Consider the following 22,669-nt stretch of genomic DNA (forward strand, 5'->3'; position numbering starts at 1 on the left):
AAACACTGGTGTAATCGATAAATCTGCCGTCGTCAATATTTTATATTAGTTTAACGAGGCAATATTATTGTTATTGTGAGCGGTCAATTTTTAAAGCTTGTGTTTTATGGATCTCTTTACAATACTATAGCTAATCAAGAGAAAGAATTTTTGGTTAAAAAATCGCGATAATTCGAGACGAAAAATAAATTATAGGTACCACTAATTTGAAGATTTTAAATTGTTTATTCAGATATATTTAAGTCGTGATTATAAAAAAACCTTAAAATTAAAATCCTCTGTACTTTTGTTCGATATATAAAGATACACACGTTACAGTGACATTATTTTAAATACTACATTTTTTTTTATTGTTTGATTAACGATAAGATATAATTTTATGCTGTTTATAATAAAGTATGTGTAATACATATATTTTTTTATAGTTTTATTGATTTTCATATTATAGTTTCATAAAAAGATTTCCTATAGACGAGTGATAAATTATTGTTATTTGTAACACAAAAGTATTGTAATTTACATGTTTATTTAGTATTGTAACCCCTCCAATCTCCTGTATCAGATATATTTTTTTAATTTCAACATATTGTTTACCTGTATTGTTAGTTAGCAATTTAGTATAGTTTATAAACTATAATATAATATTATAATACTATAATATTTATACATTATAATGTAATAATTATATTTTTTGTTATTTTTATATGTATTTCATGACGAAAGACCAACTCGTATTTATTCATATTATGTAGATTGATCTTTGAAAGTAAAAGTTAACAAATAAAATATGCAATTATTTTCTATATAAAAACCGTTGTCAAAAAAATAATTTACGGCAAACAAAGATTTAGATAAAAATCGCCAGCTAACTGCTGGAAAATCAACTAACAGAATTTACAAAATCATATAATTTCTTATAATAGTATATCAATCAAAATATTATAAATTAAAACATTTGAAATATGTACCTTAAGGTGCTTCAATATCGCTTCTAAATGTTTGCCAGCTAGGGTATCCGAGTTCGACGGGATTAAAATTAAATTGTTTATATGGTTATTTTTTATTCTAATTTTTAGCAACAGCTCGTCGACCATTGTCCAATAGTTGCACTTATTTTCCAACATTTTGAGTGTACTTTGATGTTTTGTTTTTAATTGTTTATACCGTTTTTCAACCTCATTCACTTCAGATTCCAATATTTTTCTGTCTTTTTTAAAGTGCTTAAGACTATCTTTTAATTGTTTCAACTGTTGAGAAGTCAACGACAGCGTTTGTTGTATATTTTTCATATTGTCCGAAACTTGCTGTAAGTCGTAAACGCGGTTAATCATTTTTTTTTTTAAATAAGAAAATATTTAAATAGTACAACTTACATGGTACGTTTTGCATATTGCTGTTTCGGAAGTGTGCCTGTTTTTATATGATTCATTTTCTAATTCTGACAAAGTGAAATTAGCATTGTTTATATCGTTGGTTAGCTCGAACAGTGTATTTCGTAATGTTTCGGTTTTGCTATTTAAATCCGAATAATCTTTTAATTGACTATTACATTGATTTTTGAAGGCAATTAATTGTTGGTCATTATTCTCAAGACTCTCAGCGGCAATTATTTCATATGACACACCCTGAAAATTGAACAAAATAATTAAATTAAATTTACATTAAATTAAAAATTAATAATTGTTTATATTTTACATACTTTGAGCGCCTTAATATGGTCTAATAATATGTCTTTTGGTTTTTCTAAAACGGTTTCGAGGTGTTTAAATGTTTTTGAAATGTCACAGTTATCCATGGTAGATCTTGTTTTATGTAGTTTATCTTTTAATGCCTTACATTCTATTGCAAGTGACCCCATGGTTTCAATTTCACCTTGTCCATCAGAGATGGGCAAGATATCGAGTGATTCATTTAAGCTATTGGAACAAGTTCTAATAGATTCTTCTAAAACCTCTAATTCGTATCGAATTATCTAATAAAACATTTTACAAATAAATACATAGGTATAGCATGGTTACTAATAATTATATATTCTTACATTGCTATCGATGATTTCCTGGTTTGGTGTAATATCTTTCAAAATTGATGTAATACGTAACAAACTCGATTCAATATTGTTTTTGAGTTCACTGTATTTATCAAATTGTTTCTTAAACGTCATCAAGCGCATTTCCTTTGCTCTTAAATTATTCTTCAATTTGAATGTATCATTCGCATGTTGTTCACATACATACAATAACGGTTTTACATCAATTTGATTCTGGAGTTTTTCTATTACGTCCTTCAAATATATAAGCTTGTCGTAATGAATTGTCACATTTGTGATTGTATTCTATAAACAAAATGTAAAAAAAAATATCAAATTAGTTCACAAAATAAAAATATTTGAAACAATTTTAATTATTATTAAAAACAGAAAATCATTATTTGATTTCTTTTTTACTTGTGTATTAGACAGCGTTTCAACGTAATTAATTGACGTTATTTTCGTTAGATCAAGAATAGAAACTCCAACTTCATCTAACCATTTTTGTTCAGCTGTTAAAATATGTTCTAAACGAGTCCACTCATTTTGAATAGACAAAAGCCTTTTTATATTTAACTGAGTGTTATTCAGTTCCGTATCCAAATGTTTTATGATGTTTTTATCGGGTTTTTGGGATTCCGATAAAGTTTTTAAGTTCACCAGTTTTGTGATAACATGATGATAATTATCAAGATCCTCCTAAAACAAAATTGCCGTAGGCGATGAGTTATCATTACAAATTAAAGTAAATTATTTTAAAGTCTACCATACCAGAATATGTTTGATGTTATAATATTTATTTGTATTTTCATTAAAATTTTTTACAGGTCCACAAACTAATTCCAAATGTTTAGAGTGCATATTGGTGAAATTATCTTTTTCGATTTCATCAATAAAAAGTTTGTTTGTATTTCCTAATTCTTTATCAAGTTTTATCGCAGCTTTTAAATATTTATATGTGTCATCTGGTAATTTATGTTTCAAGTTGTATTTTAATTTGTAAGTACTTATAATATCATATAATTCTTCAATGACTAACTGATTATGAGCTAATAATATTTCCAAATTGTTAAGTTTTTCCTAAACAATACAATAATCAATATAAATAAAAACTATATAAAAGAAACAAACATATAACATTTAAATAATTGATTGAGTATTCAATTTAAAATGATATATATTATAGTATTAGTAAAATCAAAATATTAATTATTTTTGTAATTTTGATTACTCACTTGATATGACGACTTTCCTTTTTTTAATTGTTCAAAATCTGATTTATATTGTTCTATTTTTTTATGAACGTTATCAATTGCTAAAATTTGATTCTGCCAATCCACTATATCAATATCCTCGTTGAAAGTATCAATCTGACATTTTACTAATTTTATCTTATTTTGAAGTTTTTCTATCATCAATTTAATTTTTTCAAATTCTTCACTATTGTTAGTTTGTTTTTCCTTTATGTTAGATACATCCTTAATAACTGATTCAACTTGATTTATAATTTGTTTTGAATTTATGGGTTCCTCCAAATGGAATTCCAAGTCAGCATCACTCAATTTCTAAATAACAATATCAAAATAATCAAATAATATCCAACAATATCATAAATCATGGCTGAAAAAGACTTTATTCAATCATAGTTAAATTATATTATAACTAATGATATATTTACAATATAAATAAAGAATGAAAAAAAAACTAAAGAGTTAAATACGTGAATATTTAAAAACAATTAAATTAAAATCAATGCTGAAATTTAGAAAAAAAATTTTAAAACTTAAAACAAAAGATGAATATTGCTCACAAATAAATTGATAAAAATATTAAATATATGATTTATGAGTACTAATTTTTAGTTAATTAAAGAATACAGAAAACAAATTATTTAAAAAATGAATGCATGATTCGTCAATAACATAAAAACTAACGATTTAACATGTTTTAAAATCTCATTTAACTTGAAAAAATAGTATATTATTAATACTAAAAATTGCGATAAATAGGTAAAAACCGGTAATCTCAAAATTTTTAAAATTAAAAAAATACTAAGCAATAACATATCAAATGTGCAATAACTGTACAACTAAAAACACTAAAGGAATATCTACAGTAAATTATAATACAGATAACTATAAAATATACAATAAGAAAACCAAAAACGAATAAATAAAGGAGTACTTACTTTATGTTTTGAGATGTAGAATTTGATAAAATCCAATAAATCCAAAATCTCATCGTAGAATATACAATACGTAGCATATTTTTTATTATTGTCAGATCTCATAATATTATTTTTAATGTCATTAAGATAATTAGAAGTCGTGGATAAGTCACTCAGTTTAAATGCTTTTACTTTTGGTAATTGATCATCGACCTTATCTGACACAAGTATCATTCTAGCTTTATCACCAATTAATTTCGTTCCTATCAATTTCGTTGAACAGGTGTTAAGTGGGGATTTATCAGTAGACACTAAACAATCAATAGTATTCTGTTCATCTTTATCCATATCATTCAAATTAAAGTTATCTCTTGCCTCAGGTTCATCAACTACCTCCTCTATAACTGTCTCTTTACCATCCACAATTACTATTCTCCGTATTATTTTTCGAGTTTTTACCGTCGTCAAAACGGTATGGTCTGTTTGAGTCTCGTTTATAAATTCAGAGTCAATATTTGTGCGCTTATCCAGCGGGATTGTTGTAGTACCGTAACTTTCATTACCGTCTTTATTTAATTCTCGACCTAACGATTCTGTAAAATCAAAACTCTGCGGTTCCTCCACCACCTCCTCTACAACCTTTTCTTTCCCATCTATCACTACGGTACGCCTAATAATTTTCCTCGTTATAGTTTTTGTTATTAATTTATGGTCAACAGGAAGGTCACTGATAGATGTTTGTACCCCCTCTGTACCGTAAGCGAACGGTTTTAGTATTACGTTATCAGTTATCTCGTCGCTACTAGGTTCATCAATTGTCTCTTCTACTACAGACTCTTTTCCATCTACAATAATTTTTCGCCTAACTATTCTACGTATTCTTGTGGTTGTTACACTTTCACTGGTATTCTTTACGCTATCGTTGAGTACGGAGAGACGTAAGATCTTTTCAATTTCTTCCGGATCGATAATATTTTCAACTATTTCTTCGCCGTTCTTAATGGTTTTTCTCGTTATACTCTTAACCGGTGCACCAGCTTCCGGTTCATCAATTATCTCTTCTACCTCGCATTCTATACCATCTATGATAACGATGCGTCTAATAACCTTTCTCGATTTCCACGTGGTGGCCGTTCCAGTTTGATTGATCTGAGTGTTGGACGTTAAAGGCCTATCGTTTCCAGAAATATCAGATACCTCATAATTTCGTAGCACGATTGATTTATCTCCTTCTACGGGCGTTTTCGAACGTTCGTCTTTTCCGGGATATTCAAGTCCAGAATTGTCATCAGTTGCTGGTGAATAATGTACGATTATGTTCTCTCTCTCTTTTTCAATAAAATCATTCAATAAAGATTTAGTTTTTTCGTCCGATTCTGACATTACTGTATCACCCTTGTCTTTCAATTTTTTATTCGTCTTGGATGATGAAATTTTTAGACCTTTACGCAATTTACTTAAGAATGACGGCGAATTAACGTTTTGATTAACTGATTGAATATTATCTACATTGGTATCAATTTCTATATCCGGCATTTGTTTAGATTCGTCGATGTCTATGTCCGAAATACTTGCGATAGGAACACCAGTAGTTGATACTTCATAATCAGAACTCTTCTTAAGATCATCTGCTTTAGGAATGGAAGTTGATTTTATACTAGTTGATGGAACAGCAACAGAAATGTTATCATTTTCGTTGAATTCAATATTATCAGTGCCCTTCGGTGATTTTCCTTTTTTGATGTTAACATCGGGAGTTTTGATGTTTGTAGAAACTCCTAATTCCGAAATCTCAGGCGTTATAATTTCTGTAGTGGGTACTTCGACTTTAGGTACATTTACAGTAGGAATATCCACCGAAATGCTGTCGTCAACTTTAATACTTGATTCTGAAGTAGGTTTGGACTTTTTATCTTTCTTTCCCTTGAATCCAGGAATCTGAACATCCGGCAATTCGAATTTCGATGTTTTGATATCAGCTTTGATTCCGGCTTTTGGTATATCCGGCTTCTTAATTTCAACTGTTGGTATTTCTACATCGACGGATGGTAATCCAACTTCAACGGTTCTAATTTGTTCCTCAATTGTTTTTTTCGATGGAATTTTAATATCAACACTAGGAACGGTTACTGATGGAATGTCAACAGTCACCTTTTCCTTGATGTCAATATTAATATCGGTTGATCCTTTTGGTGATTTTCCTTTTTTGATGTTAGTATCGGGTGTTTTAATTTCTGCAGTCGGTACTTCTACTTTAGGTACATTTACAGAAGGAATATCCACCGAAATGCTGTCGTCGAATTTAATACCGAATTCCGAAGTAGGTTTGGTCTTTTTATCTTTCTTTCCCTTGAATCCAGGAATCTTAATATCCGACAAATCGAATTTGGTTGATTTGGTATCCACTGTTGGAACTTTGATGTCAAGTTTTGTTGCTTTCACTTCGGGTACATCGACTGATGGTAAATCGGTTTCTTGTATTGTGATAGGCAACTCCGCTCCAGATTTCGTAGGAGTTATGATATCAACACTTGGAATTGACACAGATGGAATCTCAACCGAAATTTTATCGTCAACTTTAATACTTGATTCTGATGTAGGTTTGGACTTTTTATCTTTCTTTCCTTGATCCAGGAATCTGAACATCCGGCAATTCGAATTTCGATGTTTTGATATCAGCTTTGATTCCGGCTTTTGGTATATCCGGCTTCTTAATTTCAACTGTTGGTATTTCTACATCGACGGATGGCAATCCAACTTCAACGGTTCTAATTTGTTCCTTATTGTTTGTTTTGATGGAGTTTTAATATCAACACTAGGAACGGTTACTGATGGAATATCAACAGTCACCTTTTCCTTGATGTCAATATTAATATCGGTTGATCCTTTTGGTGATTTTCCTTTTTTGATGTTAGTATCGGGAGTTTTAATTTCTGTAGTGGGTATTTCGACTTTAGGTACATTTACAGAAGGAATATCCACCGAAATGCTGTCGTCGAATTTAATACCTAATTCCGAAGTAGGTTTGGTCTTTTTATCTTTCTTTCCCTTGAATCCAGGAATCTTAACATCCGGCAATTCGAATTTCGATGTTTTGATATCAGCTTTAATTCCGGCTTTTGGTATATCCGGTTTCTTAACATCAACTGTTGGTATTTCTACATCGACGGATGGCAATCCAGCTTCAACGGTTCTAATTTGTTCCTCAATTGTTTGTTTTGATGGAGCTTTAATATCAACACTAGGGACGGTTACTGATGGAATGTCAACAGTCACCTTTTCCTTGATGTCGATATTAATATCGGTTGATCCTTTTGGTGATTTTCCTTTTTTGATGTTAGTATCGGGTGTTTTAATTTCTGCAGTCGGTACTTCTACTTTGGGTACATTTACAGAAGGAATATCCACCGAAACGCTGTCGTCGAATTTAATATCCAATTCCGTAGAAGGTTTGGATTTTTTATCTTTTTTACCTTTGAATCCAGGAATCTTAATATCCGACAAATCGAATTTGGTTGATTTGGTATCCACTGTTGGAACTTTGATGTCAAGTTTTGTTGCTTTCACTTCGGGTACATCGACTGATGGTAAATCGGTTTCTTGTATTGTGATAGGCAACTCCGCTCCAGATTTCGTAGGAGTTATGATATCAACACTTGGAATTGACACAGATGGAATCTCAACCGAAATTTTATCGTCAACTTTAATACTTGATTCTGATGTAGGTTTGGACTTTTTATCTTTCTTTCCCTTGAATCCAGGAATCTGAACATCCGGCAATTCGAATTTCGATGTTTTGATATCAGCTTTGATTCCGGCTTTTGGTATATCCGGCTTCTTAATTTCAACTGTTGGTATTTCTACATCGACGGATGGCAATCCAACTTCAACGGTTCTAATTTGTTCCTTAATTGTTTGTTTTGATGGAGTTTTAATATCAACACTAGGAACGGTTACTGATGGAATATCAACAGTCACCTTTTCCTTGATGTCAATATTAATATCGGTTGATCCTTTTGGTGATTTTCCTTTTTTGATGTTAGTATCGGGTGTTTTAATTTCTGCAGTCGGTACTTCTACTTTAGGTACATTTACAGTAGGAATATCCACCGAAATGCTGTCGTCGAATTTAATACCGAATTCCGAAGTAGGTTTGGTCTTTTTATCTTTCTTTCCCTTGAATCCAGGAATCTGAACATCCGGCAATTCGAATTTCGATGTTTTGATATCAGCTTTGATTCCGGCTTTTGGTATATCCGGTTTCTTAACATCAACTTTTGGTATTTCTACATCGACGGATGGCAATCCAGCTTCAACGGTTCTAATTTGTTCCTCAATTGTTTGTTTTGATGGAGCTTTAATATCAACACTAGGGACGGTTACTGATGGAATGTCAACAGTCACCTTTTCCTTGATGTCGATATTAATATCGGTTGATCCTTTTGGTGATTTTCCTTTTTTGATCTTAATGTCGGGTGTTTTAATATCTGTAGTCGGAACTTCGATTTTAGGTACATTTACAGAAGGAATATCCACCGAAATGCTGTCGTCGAATTTAATATCCAATTCCGAAGTAGGTTTGGATTTTTTATCTTTTTTACCTTTGAATCCAGGAATCTTAATGTCGGACAAATCGAATTTGGTTGATTTGGTATCCACTTTGGGAACTTTGACGTCATGTTTTGTTGCTTTCACTTCAGGTACATCGACGGATGGTAAATCGGTTTCTTTTATTGTGATTGGCAACTCCGCTCCGGATATCGTAGGAGTTATGATATCAACACTTGGAATAGATACTGAAAGACCTTCCCCTGATTCGATGTTATAATCTTCTATCGGTTCATCCACAATTTCCTCTATTACCTTTTCTTTCCCGTCCACTGTTTTTATTCGCTTTATTATTTTCCGTATTTTTTTAATTGTACGGGTGGTTACTGTTTGGGTTTTATCGACATCTACGTTATCTACTTCAAACGGTTGTTCAACTATTTCAATTGTTTTCTGTTCATCTTTATCCATATCATTCAAATTAGAGTTATCTCTTGTCTCAGGTTCATCAACTTCCTCCTCTATAACTGTCTCTTTACCATCCACAATTACTATTCTCCGTATTATTTTTCGAGTTTTTACCGTCGTCAAAACGGTATGGTCTGTTTGAGTCTCGTTTATAAATTCAGAGTCCCTATTTGTGCGCTTATCCAGCGGGATTGTTGTAGTACCGTAACTTTCATTACCGTCTTTATTTAATTCTCGACCTAACGATTCTGTAAAATCAAAACTCTGCGGTTCCTCCACCACCTCCTCTACAACCTTTTCTTTCCCATCTATCACTACGGTACGCCTAATAATTTTCCTCGTTATAGTTTTTGTTATTAATTTATGGTCAACAGGAAGGTCACTGATAGATGTTTGTACCCCCTCTGTACCGTAAGCGAACGGTTTTAGTATTACGTTATCAGTTATCTCGTCGCTACTAGGTTCATCAATTGTCTCTTCTACTACAGACTCTTTTCCATCTACAATAATTTTTCGCCTAACGATTCTACGTATTCTTGTGGTTGTTACACTTTCACTGGTATTCTTTACGCTATCGTTGAGTACGGAGAGACGTAAGATCTTTTCAATTTCTTCCGGATCGATAATATTTTCAACTATTTCTTCGCCGTTCTTAATGGTTTTTCTCGTTATACTCTTAACCGGTGCACCAGCTTCCGGTTCATCAATTATCTCTTCTACCTCGCATTCTATACCATCTATGATAACGATGCGTCTAATAACCTTTCTCGATTTCCACGTGGTGGCCGTTCCAGTTTGATTGATCTGAGTGTTGGACGTTAAAGGCCTATCGTTTCCAGAAATATCAGATACCTCATAATTTCGTAGCACGATTGATTTATCTCCTTCTACGGGCGTTTTCGAACGTTCGTCTTTTCCGGGATATTCAAGTCCAGAATTGTCATCAGTTGCTGGTGAATAATGTACGATTATGTTCTCTCTCTCTTTTTCAATAAAATCATTCAATAAAGATTTAGTTTTTTCGTCCGATTCTGACATTACTGTATCACCCTTGTCTTTCAATTTTTTATCCGTCTTGGATGTTGACATTTTTAGACCTTTACGCAATTTACTTAAGAATGAAGGTGAATTAACATTTTGTTTGGGTAGTTGATCTTCATCTTTTTCAAGTGCTTCTCCTTTTACATTCGGATTTATTTCTGGTAACGTAATATCTGAGCGTTCTTCTGTTTCTATAGGTTCTGCTATATTTTCGTCGACTATTGTTTCTTTTCCGTTGGATATAATAACTTTTCTTATTATTCGTGTTTTCTTAATTTTATGTATATTTCCACTACTTTTGTTTGTCGGATCTTCTTGTTTTGTGATATTGTCTTTATGTGGACTTTCAATTACATTTTGTACCTTCTTCGAAATGTTTGTTTGTTCCGTTGTTCTTTCCTTCACGTTGATTAATGTTTCAGGTATGTTTGGTTGAGGTAGATCTGATTTATCATTATTTTTGTTTTTATGTTTCTCGTTTTCACTATCTATAATTGAATATTGCTGTATTTCTCCTATTCTCTCATTTTGTTTATTATCACTGTCCGTCATATTACTAGAAAGCATTTCATACTTATTTTTGTCTAGTAACACCGTTTTTATTAGTTCATTTTCTTCATCTTTTTTAACATCACTGATCAATTTTTCTGATTTTTTTATTTTGTTTGTATCTTCATCTTGTTTGTTTACATTTTCAAGTTCGTTTTTAGTTTTTCCATTTGATTTTAAAATACAAGGTTCTTTGATAACTGACAATTTCTCTTTATCTGTTTGTATTTCAGTATTTGATTCATTTTTGTCTAAATATGATGGTTCGTTTGATTGTAATGTATATTGCAGGCTATTGTTTTCCCGTTCTTTTTCTAGGAAAGTATTTAAGTCTGATTTGATTTTCTCATCTTTCTCTATGTTTTCATCTATAGCATTGTCTCTAGATTTTTTATTAGCTTTGGGTGTTGATATTTTAAAACCTTTACGTATTATTTTACTTAAGAAAGAAGGAGAGGTTTCAATTTCTTTAGATGATTTATTTATACCTAGATTTTCAATATGTTCTTGTTCTTCTGATAATAATGGACTATCACCATCTTGAGGTTTGTTACGATCCATATTATTGTCGATTGATCTTACATTATCTTCAAAACCTAATGCTGGAATTATCTCAAAACTATCTTCTATGGATTCATAGTCTTGCTTGTTACCTATTATTTTTTCTATACTTTCATCTAATATTCCTTCGTTTTCTGTCTTGTCAAAGTCTTCTATCAACGTCTCTTTTCCATCGACAACTATTCTTCGCTTTATTATTTTTCGTGTTTTAGTGGTTGTAACTTTACTGTCAGTGATATAATCATTTTTTATTTCTTGGAGACCAATCATTTTTTTTATTTCATCCGGATTTTTCACCACTTCTTCTATTTCATATCCGTCCTTTAACGTCCTTTTAGTATATTTTTCATTCATATCATTAATGATAGATCCATCTAGTTCCTCTCCATCAATATTATTTCCACTTACCATTGTTTTTCGTGTTTTTGTAATAGTTACACATGTATTTTGTACATTATCATTAGTTCCAGACAACCGTAATATTTTTTCAATTTCTGTTGGATCACTTATACTTTCAACTTCTTCTTTACCATCCTTAGTTATTTTTCTCATAATACTTTTAACAGATTCACCAGATATAGGTTCATCAATAATATCTTCTACTATAATTTCTTTTCCGTCAATAACCATTATGCGTCTAACTGTTCTGCGGGAGTTAATTATTACAGCGGGATCACTTTTTATGATTTGTGTATCAGATGTAATCGGAAATTCATGATTTCCCGTATCCAGTTGGTTCTCTTTTATTATTTGAACTTTTTGAATAGTTTTATCACTTGGATATTTTAATTTGTTTTTTTCAATTATCCGTGCTACTTTATCATTGATACTTGTAAGTGTAGTACTATTATCTTCCTTTACATTATGTGGTGAGTCTTTATCCTGGATTTTTTGATTATTTTCTTTTTTATAATTTTCATCATTTAATTTGTTTTCATTTTGTTGTAAAATGTTGGTATCATTAATTATACTACTCATTCTTTTGTACATTAATAGTTTTACATTATCACTTTCAATGTCTACACTTTGTTCCTGTGTATTACTTGGAATACTTTCATTATCAATTTCACCTTGTTTTGATTTTTTCATAAACACATTTGGCATTTTAAACCGAAGAAAACCTTTGGATTTTTTATCTTCTTTCTTTTCTGGTGATTCTGATTTTCGTATATTATCATGATGTGTAGATTGAAATTGTGTATTAACGGCTATTGTTTTATTTTTCTCTAATGGCTTATCAATTTCAAAACGATTATTTGTGTCTATTTCAGTTTGTTCTAGAGAGCCTAATACTTTGTTACTATCAACATTTATTTCATCTCGCAATGCTTGGTTTACTTTCCTCACTAACTTTGGACTTCTTAAAACTTCACTGTCTTTTAGCATATTTATTGTGTTTATTTCATTCTCTCTTTCGGTGTTTTTTATTATACTCGGGGCAGTTACACTATATTTTTCTTGCGACTGTAATCCTATTTTTGGGTGATTTAATGAATAGTTTAATTTTGGAATCATCATGCTTTCTACACTAGTATTATATAAATCTTTAGGTGAATTCATGCAAGATAATTCAGTTGATATAATCGTGCTTTCAACATTGTATTTTGTGTCCTGAAAATAAAGCATTTTTTATCTACATAAATATTTATACTTTTTATTTTCATCGTTTAAAATGTAATGAGCTCAATAAAATGATTGATTAATTTTATGTTTTATTTTTATAAAATATAATATATTTTTCAATAATTATTTTTTCTTAACCATGTTTAATTGATAAGTTTTTAATTACACAATCTTAATAATCTACAATTAATTATATAATTATAAAGTATACAGGAACAAAATTAAAGTATTTTTAACATGTTTTTACTAAAAACATAATATGCAAACTTATGTAATGTTCTTCGCATTACAAATTCCCTATTTTATATAATGAATGTGTGATAGAAAGGAGCAAAAGATTTTACACAAAATAAAATATGTCATTAAAAAGGTTTGAAAATGTAATTTTTATTATGTAAAAATCAGAACAATAAATTTAGTTTTACTTGTGTTATGGTGGTGGAAAACAAATATCATGTAGTTATAAAAATGTATACTTAATTACACTGTTTATGAAATTCTAATTTATAAAAAGCAATTTTTACAAATATCTTACAATAGTTTTTTACTGAATGATTTTTATAAAACTCATTACATTTTTATTTGTTAAACCAACTTGGTACCAACTCAAATAATTTTTATTTTATTGCTATTTATTTAAATTTTTTCATGGCATTTGATACAAGTTCCTTATAAAATTGCATTATACTAGTTTTAGTTTATAATAGTAGAACATTTTTATTTTTTTATGATAAATAATAACATAATTAAAAATTAAAAATATGAAAATTATGGTCTTTGCATTAATGTTGGACATTTTGTTCATATATTCTAACATATTTTTGTATCCTCAGTGTTCAACAATATCACACAAAAGAACTCGCATAATTGAAAATATATTAATATGTTGAAAGTAATCAGATAAATCAACTACGTTTATCTAGTAGTCAACTAAATAATACCGTGCATTATCAAAAAATGTGATAGGTACTAATTTAATTAAATTTCACAGTTTAAAATTCTGTTTTGTACAAAATCTACAGTAAGTTCTAGTATCACATCAACTAATTTACAGTTGTTAAAATTATTAATGTATTAAATAAAAATATTAAATAACTATTAAAACATACCTTTTGATTCAATTTTGTGAAGTTATCTTTAATAATTTCAAGTTTTTCAATTATATGTTGAAATTTTAAAATACGTGTCTCATATTCAACATTTTTTTCATATGTTTTTAATTGTTGTAGTTTATCTTTTAATTGAATAATTTGTTCTTCAATATCGTCCTGAAATTATGAAAAGTTAATTAAAGATCAATTAAAGTCAATCCTACCAATTTCAATGATAAAATTACCACAAATTTGGGACCATCATTTTCAGTTGTTAATAACCAATTTTCATAATAACATATGATATGATCAACATCTTTTAATTTCATCTAAACAAATTAATAATAGTTAATTTTTTTTTAAATTGATAACCAAACAATAAAACTTAAAAGTATTAACCAATTTATGTAAATTTTTTATCGTGTATAAAATACAGCCATTTTTTACAAATTTTTGTTTTTTTAAATTTTTTTTATTTAAAGTAATATAATCAAAAATCATAATATAATGAACTCTATAAAAAAAATCTTTTCTTCTGATAAAAATACTTATTTAATCAGATAATCACTTAACGAGACTTTTATTTTATTATTATTATTATTTTTCTTTTTACACCTGCAGTTATAAATTAAAAAATTATTATGTTTATAAGCCCTACGTAAAAATTTAATAATATAATATATTTAGTAACTTTAATGATTATATATGTATTATGTATTTTTTTCGTTAAATAATAATTGTAGTTTGTAGGTACACATACAACTTAACAACTTAGGTAAATCATTAAGTACAATTTTTTTTTTTTAATTATTATATACGTACAAAAATATTATAAAGATATTATTTAAAAAAGTTATTAAATCAAATTATCAATAAAAATGTACATATAAAGTACCAAAAAAATTAATTTTTTGAAAAAAAAAAACATTTTATTTCTATGAAATTAATTAATTAAAATAAATTTTTGTTATCACAAATTTCAATCTAATTATTAAGTATTATGATAAAATTATATTTAAATCATATTGTTGAATAATATAAATATAATAATAATATAATATATACGTAAGGGTTCCCAAACTACAAAATTCTATAATTTATAACAGACAGAAAATGGAAAGTTCATTTTTGGTAGAAACTAGAAACCGGCTATATTCGTATATTATTGTCCGTTACCGCAGCATACAACCACAAGCACAATAATTATAATTTACGACTTATACAATAAATTTACAATGCCACGGGTTGCAGCGTCGAGATTTAAATATTGATTTTATTGTTCCTCATTAAATAAATTCCAGCACTCAGCAGAACCCTTAATTTATATAATAAAATACCTATTCAAGATTATTTGATTTACCTGAGTAGCCATGTTATTTCTGTTTATCACTATATTCTCAAGTTTTTCCATGATAGTTCTAAGATGAACAATTAATATTTGAAATTCTTCTATTTCTTCATAAGATTTGTATCTAGTTAAAATGTCTTTTAATTTCATAATTTTTTTACTTAAATCATATGATTCCTATAAAAATATATAAGTACATATATTACATTAATTATGTAATTTCTTTAATAGTTTAATTATAATATATTGCACTACTTACAAGATTAAAGTAACTAGAAGTACCTAGGTATAATATAATAATTAAGTATTTTACTTACGTCTTTATCTTCATTAATTTCTAATTCTATTAACATTTGTTCATATTGTTCTATATATGTCTTCAGTTCTTTAATTGCCTTAGTTTGTGATTGATCACTATCGTCCGTGATTAATGAAGTAATCATAGTTTGCGTTGAAGTTAATTCTTGTATTGCAGTATGCCCTTCATCAAATATCACAAATGGTTTCATTGCTAATTCTAATGGTATACTATCATCGCTTAGTGCTTGTAAATGTGATTTGATAGTCTAAAAAAAAATAAAATTTTCCAACAATTAAGACAATTTATTTTAAAGTACTATTTTTGTATTAATGAAGAATTCACCAAAAATCATATATTAGTTATTATATTATGCAACAAATAACAATAGAATTCACAAAAACCATACTTTTGGAGTTTAGTATTCAAAACTATTGAATGAAGGGTATATTATAATTGAAGTCTATAGACAGAAGTTAATATTTACAATCACAAACATATTTGTTAGTATTATAATATAGTCTTTTAAGTTCAACAATATGCAAAATCAAATTTAAAAAAATATATTGTCGGGTACAAAATATGTCAAAATTCCTACGATATTAATAACTCAAATACTAGAAATGATTTTCTAAAAAATTGACAAACCGTCAAGTGTAAGAAATACGAGTATTAATAGAACTATCACACAAATATATAAAAATTATTAAGCCCAGACGAAAACAATTCCAAAATCTGCACAAACGTCAACACTCAGGTAGGTAACCTTACAGACTCGTCGTGTTCGATGTCAATAGTTCCGTCTGACTGCCGCTCCATTTGCGTGTTTCCAAGAGGGGATAAGATAATAATATTATCAAAAGAACGTCTACCGGAAGAGGAGTCCCTATTGAGATGGGTTTTAACCGATCCGGCACTACGTTCGAAACGGCACGTGTACTTATTTTTGTCATCGATATTGGGGTTAGTAAATATCTGAGTGAGTTCGTTCAGATCACGAGTATCAGATTTAGATCGCGGACGATCGATAACACGGTGATGCCTGTAGTGTTTCTGGTCAACCGAACCAAATATCCCTTTCAATCGTTCGTTTAAATCGAAACAGCTGTCCGAGTATCTGGTGCTACCTAACACACCATCCAATGACAATCGAGATTTCGAAAAGTCAACGGTGTCCGACGCAGCGTTTAATGGTACTGCCTCAACAGTGTCGGCTTCGGTCAATAAATCCCAATCACCACCGCAAAACACCGGGTTACATGTGTCAGAGATTTGAGTGACCAGGTTTCGCGATTGGAGGTTATCTTCGCTATTCCGTCGAGTTTTTATGTTTGACACGACAATTTCCGGTTTCTCTGTCGATGACAAACTCATAGTGTCCCTTGATTGACTTAAGGGTATAAATGTTTTTGTAACGTTCGCTGAGGATTCGCTATCGGTGTCTTGTTTGTTTCCGGAGTCTTTCTCAGTTACGTTTCGGTTCCTTCTGGAACGAGATCGTCGTTTTACGGGTTTAGAACTTGGTAGTGCGAGAGTAATGTAATTTAAGTTGTCTTCCTTTAATTGTTCATTCTCAGTAAATGCTGAAGACGACGTTGTTTGCAGCGGTGATACGCGTAAAGTAGTGTTTTTTTTTAAATCCTTCGGTTGCCATCTATCCTTTGGTGATTTACTTCTGGCTCTCGTCAATGATGGCGTTTGGAGTAGATTATTGAAACTTGACTTTCTACTCATACGTACTCCGCCCTCGACATCGATTCGTTTCAATTCTGGACTTGGGCTTCTACTGTTATTCCTTGACAATACGTAACCGGTTTTGACAACTTCTGAGTACGTCGACGTCTCACCTTTTATCCAAAACGGCGAAGGGGACCGTGATTTAATTCGTGTTTGATGCCTATCGGTTTCAGTTAAATTTAACACTATTTGGGGAGTTTTAGTAATATTACTGCTTATTTGTTTTGATGAATTTTTAAGATTTTTTACAGGATCTGTACATGATGTGGATTCCAGCAAAGGATTGGAACCGATAAAATGTTTGATATGCGTTCGCACAGCATTCATTGTGCAATCCAAATGTTGCTGATATGATTCCAGTGCGTTTCGAACGTCCTGCGTGACCGAATAAATGCCTTTAGAAACTAATTTTTATTTTGGATTTTTTTTTTTTTTATATAGCTTAAATAGAAATTTGGAATGAATACGAAGGTATATAAATAAATGCATTTAAATGTCTAATTAGTTTAGTAAAGGGTCGGATATCGGGGAGCCTCGTTGAATGATCAGTTTGATTCTTTCAGTTCTTGAGTTAATCTTGCTTTGCAGCACTCGTATTTGTTCTTGGAAAGCCTGCAATGTTCCAACCAATGGAACGGATTTTTTTTTTAATTTTTTCATTCAGAAGAGTATTTTTTTTTTAATGTGTGTATCCAAAATGTCTTACAAAACATTATAATTAATCTTAGTACATAAGCACATATAACTGTTACTTACACTTAAATTAATTATAACTTAATGTTTAGACTTAGACTCTATTCAATCTTTACTAAGTAATTTATGTGCACAATAAAATGTATTCTTTCTATCTTATGTCAATTCCTTCTTACTAATAATCATTTGTAATGTTGTAAAGTATAAACTAAAACGTATTCTACACACAATTTTTCTATAATATTACTTTATAACATGTTTACTTCAATACGTATACATAACACATAAAAATATCTCTCACTGTTGTTTTATTTTGAACAATAAAATTACTTATTTTTGAAATTTAAATTTATTTGAATACTTACGTTTTGTTCTTGCATAGCCTTTTGTCTATCGTGCGGTAAATACGTTGGACTTTGTGTTAGTCTTAATTGTTGCTCAGCAGTAATAACTTTTTGACGTAGATGTTGTATTTCCTTAGTAAAAAAAAAAATAGATAACAGTTACTATTGTATTATTAATAGTATTATTTTAATTTGAATATGTATAAATAATAAATTATTACTTGTTGATATTTATCGAGTTGTAAGAGACTTTCTTCCAAATTATGTGCTTGCTCTTCCACAATTTTGAACAATTTATCTAACTGAGCCAAACTATCTTTAGCTAAATGTTCAATGTTTTCACTGCCACCAAAACCAGCTCGAAAATGAATCTAAAATTTAATATAATACATATAAAACATATTACCTATGAAATATATAGACTAATATTGTATTTTAAAAACATCTGTTTCTAATTTTATAAAATATTTAAAATTTAAAATTATTTTATTAGATATATTTTATTTTGTATTATATAAATTCACAACAATTATTATAACTTATAAGTATAGTTAATAACTTTAAACTAAGATATGAACAAAAAATTATACATTTATATGTATTTTCATAATTAAGACATTTTTAGATCATAAAAAATATTAAATTTATATTTTAAATATGATCATGCGATGAAACATTGATGGGTTTAATTATAATATAACTTAAAAGAAATCAAAGTTTATGTTATAATAATCAAGTAAAAAATTGTCATAAGCGGTTCACTTAAAAATATTAAATCAGTTGAAATTATCCATAAACTCTATAAACACTTACTATACACATAGATTAAAATATTGAAATGCAACATAAATTGTATAAAATATTGAACAGTTGATTCATTATCCAAAAATAAAATACTATTATTTAAAATTAAAAAATTTTATTACATAGGTAAATGATTGTGTATTTGTATAGCATGAGCTATAAAGTACCTATATACAATATTAAATTTAAATAATACGCATATTTTGTATCAACATAACATAACAATTACTCATATTATGATAATTTCTGTAATATTAAAATATCTAACTAACTATTCATATTACAAACTAATTAATATATTTTGTATTTTTTTATAAATATATTTCAATTTTAAGATTAGTATTTTAATAAAATTTGTAAAATTTTTTTCTTATAAACTCCAACATATAAACAAATAGCAGTGACATTTATTCTTGGAGAAATTAAAATAAATAATAGAGTAACTTATAAATTTAAATTTAACTACATCACTATAAATTGAAACCATCACAAATGTCCAAAGTAGATATATATTATATAGTATTTATATTACAACTATAAATACACAATTTTAGTGTAATTTGTAATTTGTTTATGTGTATCCAATTATAATTAATTAAGTCAGTTGAGAATTTCTTTCAATTTATTTATACTTTTAAATTATTATTCATTTTAAGCAGAAATTATTTTTCAATATTTTATGTGTATTCTTTTTGATGACAAAATGTGGATGAATTGGATTCATTGCTCTCAAACTCTAAGAAAATAATAATATTGCATATCTATCTACACTATTTTTAATTATTTTTTAGTCAGTTTTGTGGTTTTGTTTATTAGTTTTCACATTTTACAATTTTTTAAAAATATAATAAAAATAATTGAAAACTATTGAGAGTTTAATTACAACATTTTCAGATTATATTTTACGGTATTCAATATGTTATAGAAAATAAAATAAAATGTTAATATTTTTTTTTTGTTATCATTAAAATTTTAATATAAAATAAATAAAGTATTAAATCTTAAATCATTTTTAATTTATTTGTTATTATACTACTAGTATAGGCAAAGGAGACATAAGAACAGTTTTGTATTTTTAGGACTGTTTTAATGAAAAAAGTATGGACACTAGTACAACTTCCCTATACTTTAAATATTCAATATTGTAAATTTTTAATGAATAGTCCATAATTATTTTAGAATCTAGTTAAAAAATAGGCATAGAACAGTCTTACATAAAATAACACTAAAGCTAAAAACGCTAAAATTATTCAGCTTATAACTTAATTATTTAAAAACCTTCAAGATACCTATATAAAGCAGTGTAAATTATATTTTTAAATTCATAATATTATCATTTTATAAGGGATAAATAGCTTAATATGAAATTAATTAAATAATGTTCCAGATAAGATAATATAATGTAGTGTCTAACCTGCAATTTTTCAGTGGACAATGTAATCTTTTTTCTTTGTATTGTAATATCAGCCAACATCTTTTCTCTAAGATCATGTTGTTCACGTAGTGTTCTTTTTTTGTTGGCAGCTGATTCAATAGCATTTTGAGACTTTTCGATAAATAATTTTACTTCTTTTAATTTCCTTTCAAATTGCTCCCATTCTTCACATGTTTCATGTAATAGAGCATTCTGTAAAATTATATTTTATATATTATTTGAAGTTACATGAAAAAGTTGAGTACCTTTTCTGAAAGTTTTCCCTCAACATCATTTTTAGCATTATTAGCTTCTTCTAGTTTTTCAGGCAAATGTCCAACATCTGTTGACAAAGCAATGATATCCAATTCTTTACTCATTTCAGCCAGATGTTTGCTTTGTTGTTTGCTTGATTTCACAGCAGCCTAATAAAAAATTACAGCAAATTATAAAATTTACATTAAGTAGGTACACTAAAATGTATAAATTGCTATATTACCGAAAATTCGTGAGCTTTTTGTTTTACTTCTTCGAGTGAACTTAGAGTTATTGGTTCTTCTAAATAATTTGTTTTACTTTGGCACCAGGCCATCACCAAGTCATAAACAGATAAGAATTTTTGCCAGGCATCCAAAGTGTCACCAATCTAAATAAAAATTGTCAATTTAACAGATCAAAGAATCTTATAATATGCAAAACATTATTGTTATTATTTTTAATTTAAAAATTTGTTCGAATATTTTAGATGTAATGTAATAATAATTATACCTAGTAATAATTTTTCTGTACATCTAATTATAAGTATTTATTGTCTACTTGTATCATATATTTTATCATATAAACCTAATTTTAGTTTTTAGTTTTAGACGTTATAGTATATTATTAGATATCTATTGATTTATTGTTATTATTATTATGATTAATTTTATTTTTGAATTTTGGGTACAATAGGTACATAATATATAAGAAATCGCATTTAAATTTATATAAATTATATAAATAAGCTTTGAAATAGTATATCATAAAATGTTTTAATAAAAAATCTGTACAATAATGGACGTAATAGTACAATGTAATAGTTTTTTTTTCTGAATAGACTATAGTTTATTCGTATTTCATAATATCATAATAGATACAGTTATTAATTAGGTATTAATGATTTCCGTGTATATATTAGCTTACTTGACTACGTTTTTCGTCCAACCAAAATTTCACTTGACTCATTTTTCCTACTAACGATTCAATCGTTTTTGGAATCATTTCTTTTTCTTCTTCATCTTTTGTTTTTTCGACGATTTCGTTTCCGTGTTTAATAGCTTTATTTAGTTTATCATTAATTGCACTTATTTCATCTTCAATGGTCTAAAAAATAAAACAAAAAAATATTCTTACTAACTACAGCACGTAAAACAAATTTTTATTATGAGTTACCTACTTTAAGTAAGTAGTCTTATTTTTATATACTAATATTATAATTCGGTACAATATAAATATTAATAAAAAAAATAAGAATAGGTAATAAAAAGAACAGATAAACTCGAGTTTAAAACGATTATTGGAGGTACTGATTATATTTTATTAAATTTCAATAAAAATAACTTTAATACTTTAATATTAATACTTTGTTAGAATATAATATATAGGTACCGACATATTTATTGTCATTTTGCTGGAATTAAAAAAGTTGCTGCTTATAACAGCTTATAGTTAACAAGAATATAAATAATTAATTAATTGTAAAATATATATTAACTAAAATTGTATATAAATGTTATAATATTTAATTCAATTGAAATGTTATCTTCAAACATAAAAAAAAATCATATCCCTATAAAATTACCATATTAGTACATTTTTTAATTTTAAATATTCAATAATATAATTATAGTATAAAATAAATAAAATTATATAATAATAAAATATACTTTTAACTTACTTGAGTACCCATTAAAATATA

At 28.1% G+C, this 22,669-nt stretch overlaps 1 protein-coding gene across 1 annotated transcript in view; it reads right to left on the bottom strand.

Annotated features, from left to right (window-relative positions):
- The window catches only part of LOC114124808 (muscle-specific protein 300 kDa), a 73,400-nt gene that overhangs the window by 17,071 nt on the left and 33,660 nt on the right, over window positions 1-22,669 (bottom strand). Inside the window, 20 exon segments of the mRNA XM_050202560.1 lie at window positions 969-1,304; window positions 1,374-1,625; window positions 1,700-1,972; window positions 2,039-2,332; window positions 2,444-2,725; window positions 2,798-3,106; window positions 3,262-3,591; window positions 4,215-6,517; window positions 7,217-12,971; window positions 14,093-14,251; window positions 14,320-14,403; window positions 15,435-15,599; window positions 15,740-15,988; window positions 16,492-17,832; window positions 18,516-18,626; window positions 18,716-18,865; window positions 20,713-20,925; window positions 20,979-21,137; window positions 21,212-21,358; window positions 21,895-22,074. Of these exon segments, the coding sequence (XP_050058517.1) occupies window positions 969-1,304; window positions 1,374-1,625; window positions 1,700-1,972; window positions 2,039-2,332; window positions 2,444-2,725; window positions 2,798-3,106; window positions 3,262-3,591; window positions 4,215-6,517; window positions 7,217-12,971; window positions 14,093-14,251; window positions 14,320-14,403; window positions 15,435-15,599; window positions 15,740-15,988; window positions 16,492-17,832; window positions 18,516-18,626; window positions 18,716-18,865; window positions 20,713-20,925; window positions 20,979-21,137; window positions 21,212-21,358; window positions 21,895-22,074 (13,092 nt within the window).

This window comes from Aphis gossypii, chromosome 1 (assembly GCF_020184175.1).
Source record: "Aphis gossypii isolate Hap1 chromosome 1, ASM2018417v2, whole genome shotgun sequence".
In the NCBI taxonomy this organism is placed as follows: Eukaryota; Metazoa; Arthropoda; class Insecta; order Hemiptera; family Aphididae; genus Aphis; species Aphis gossypii.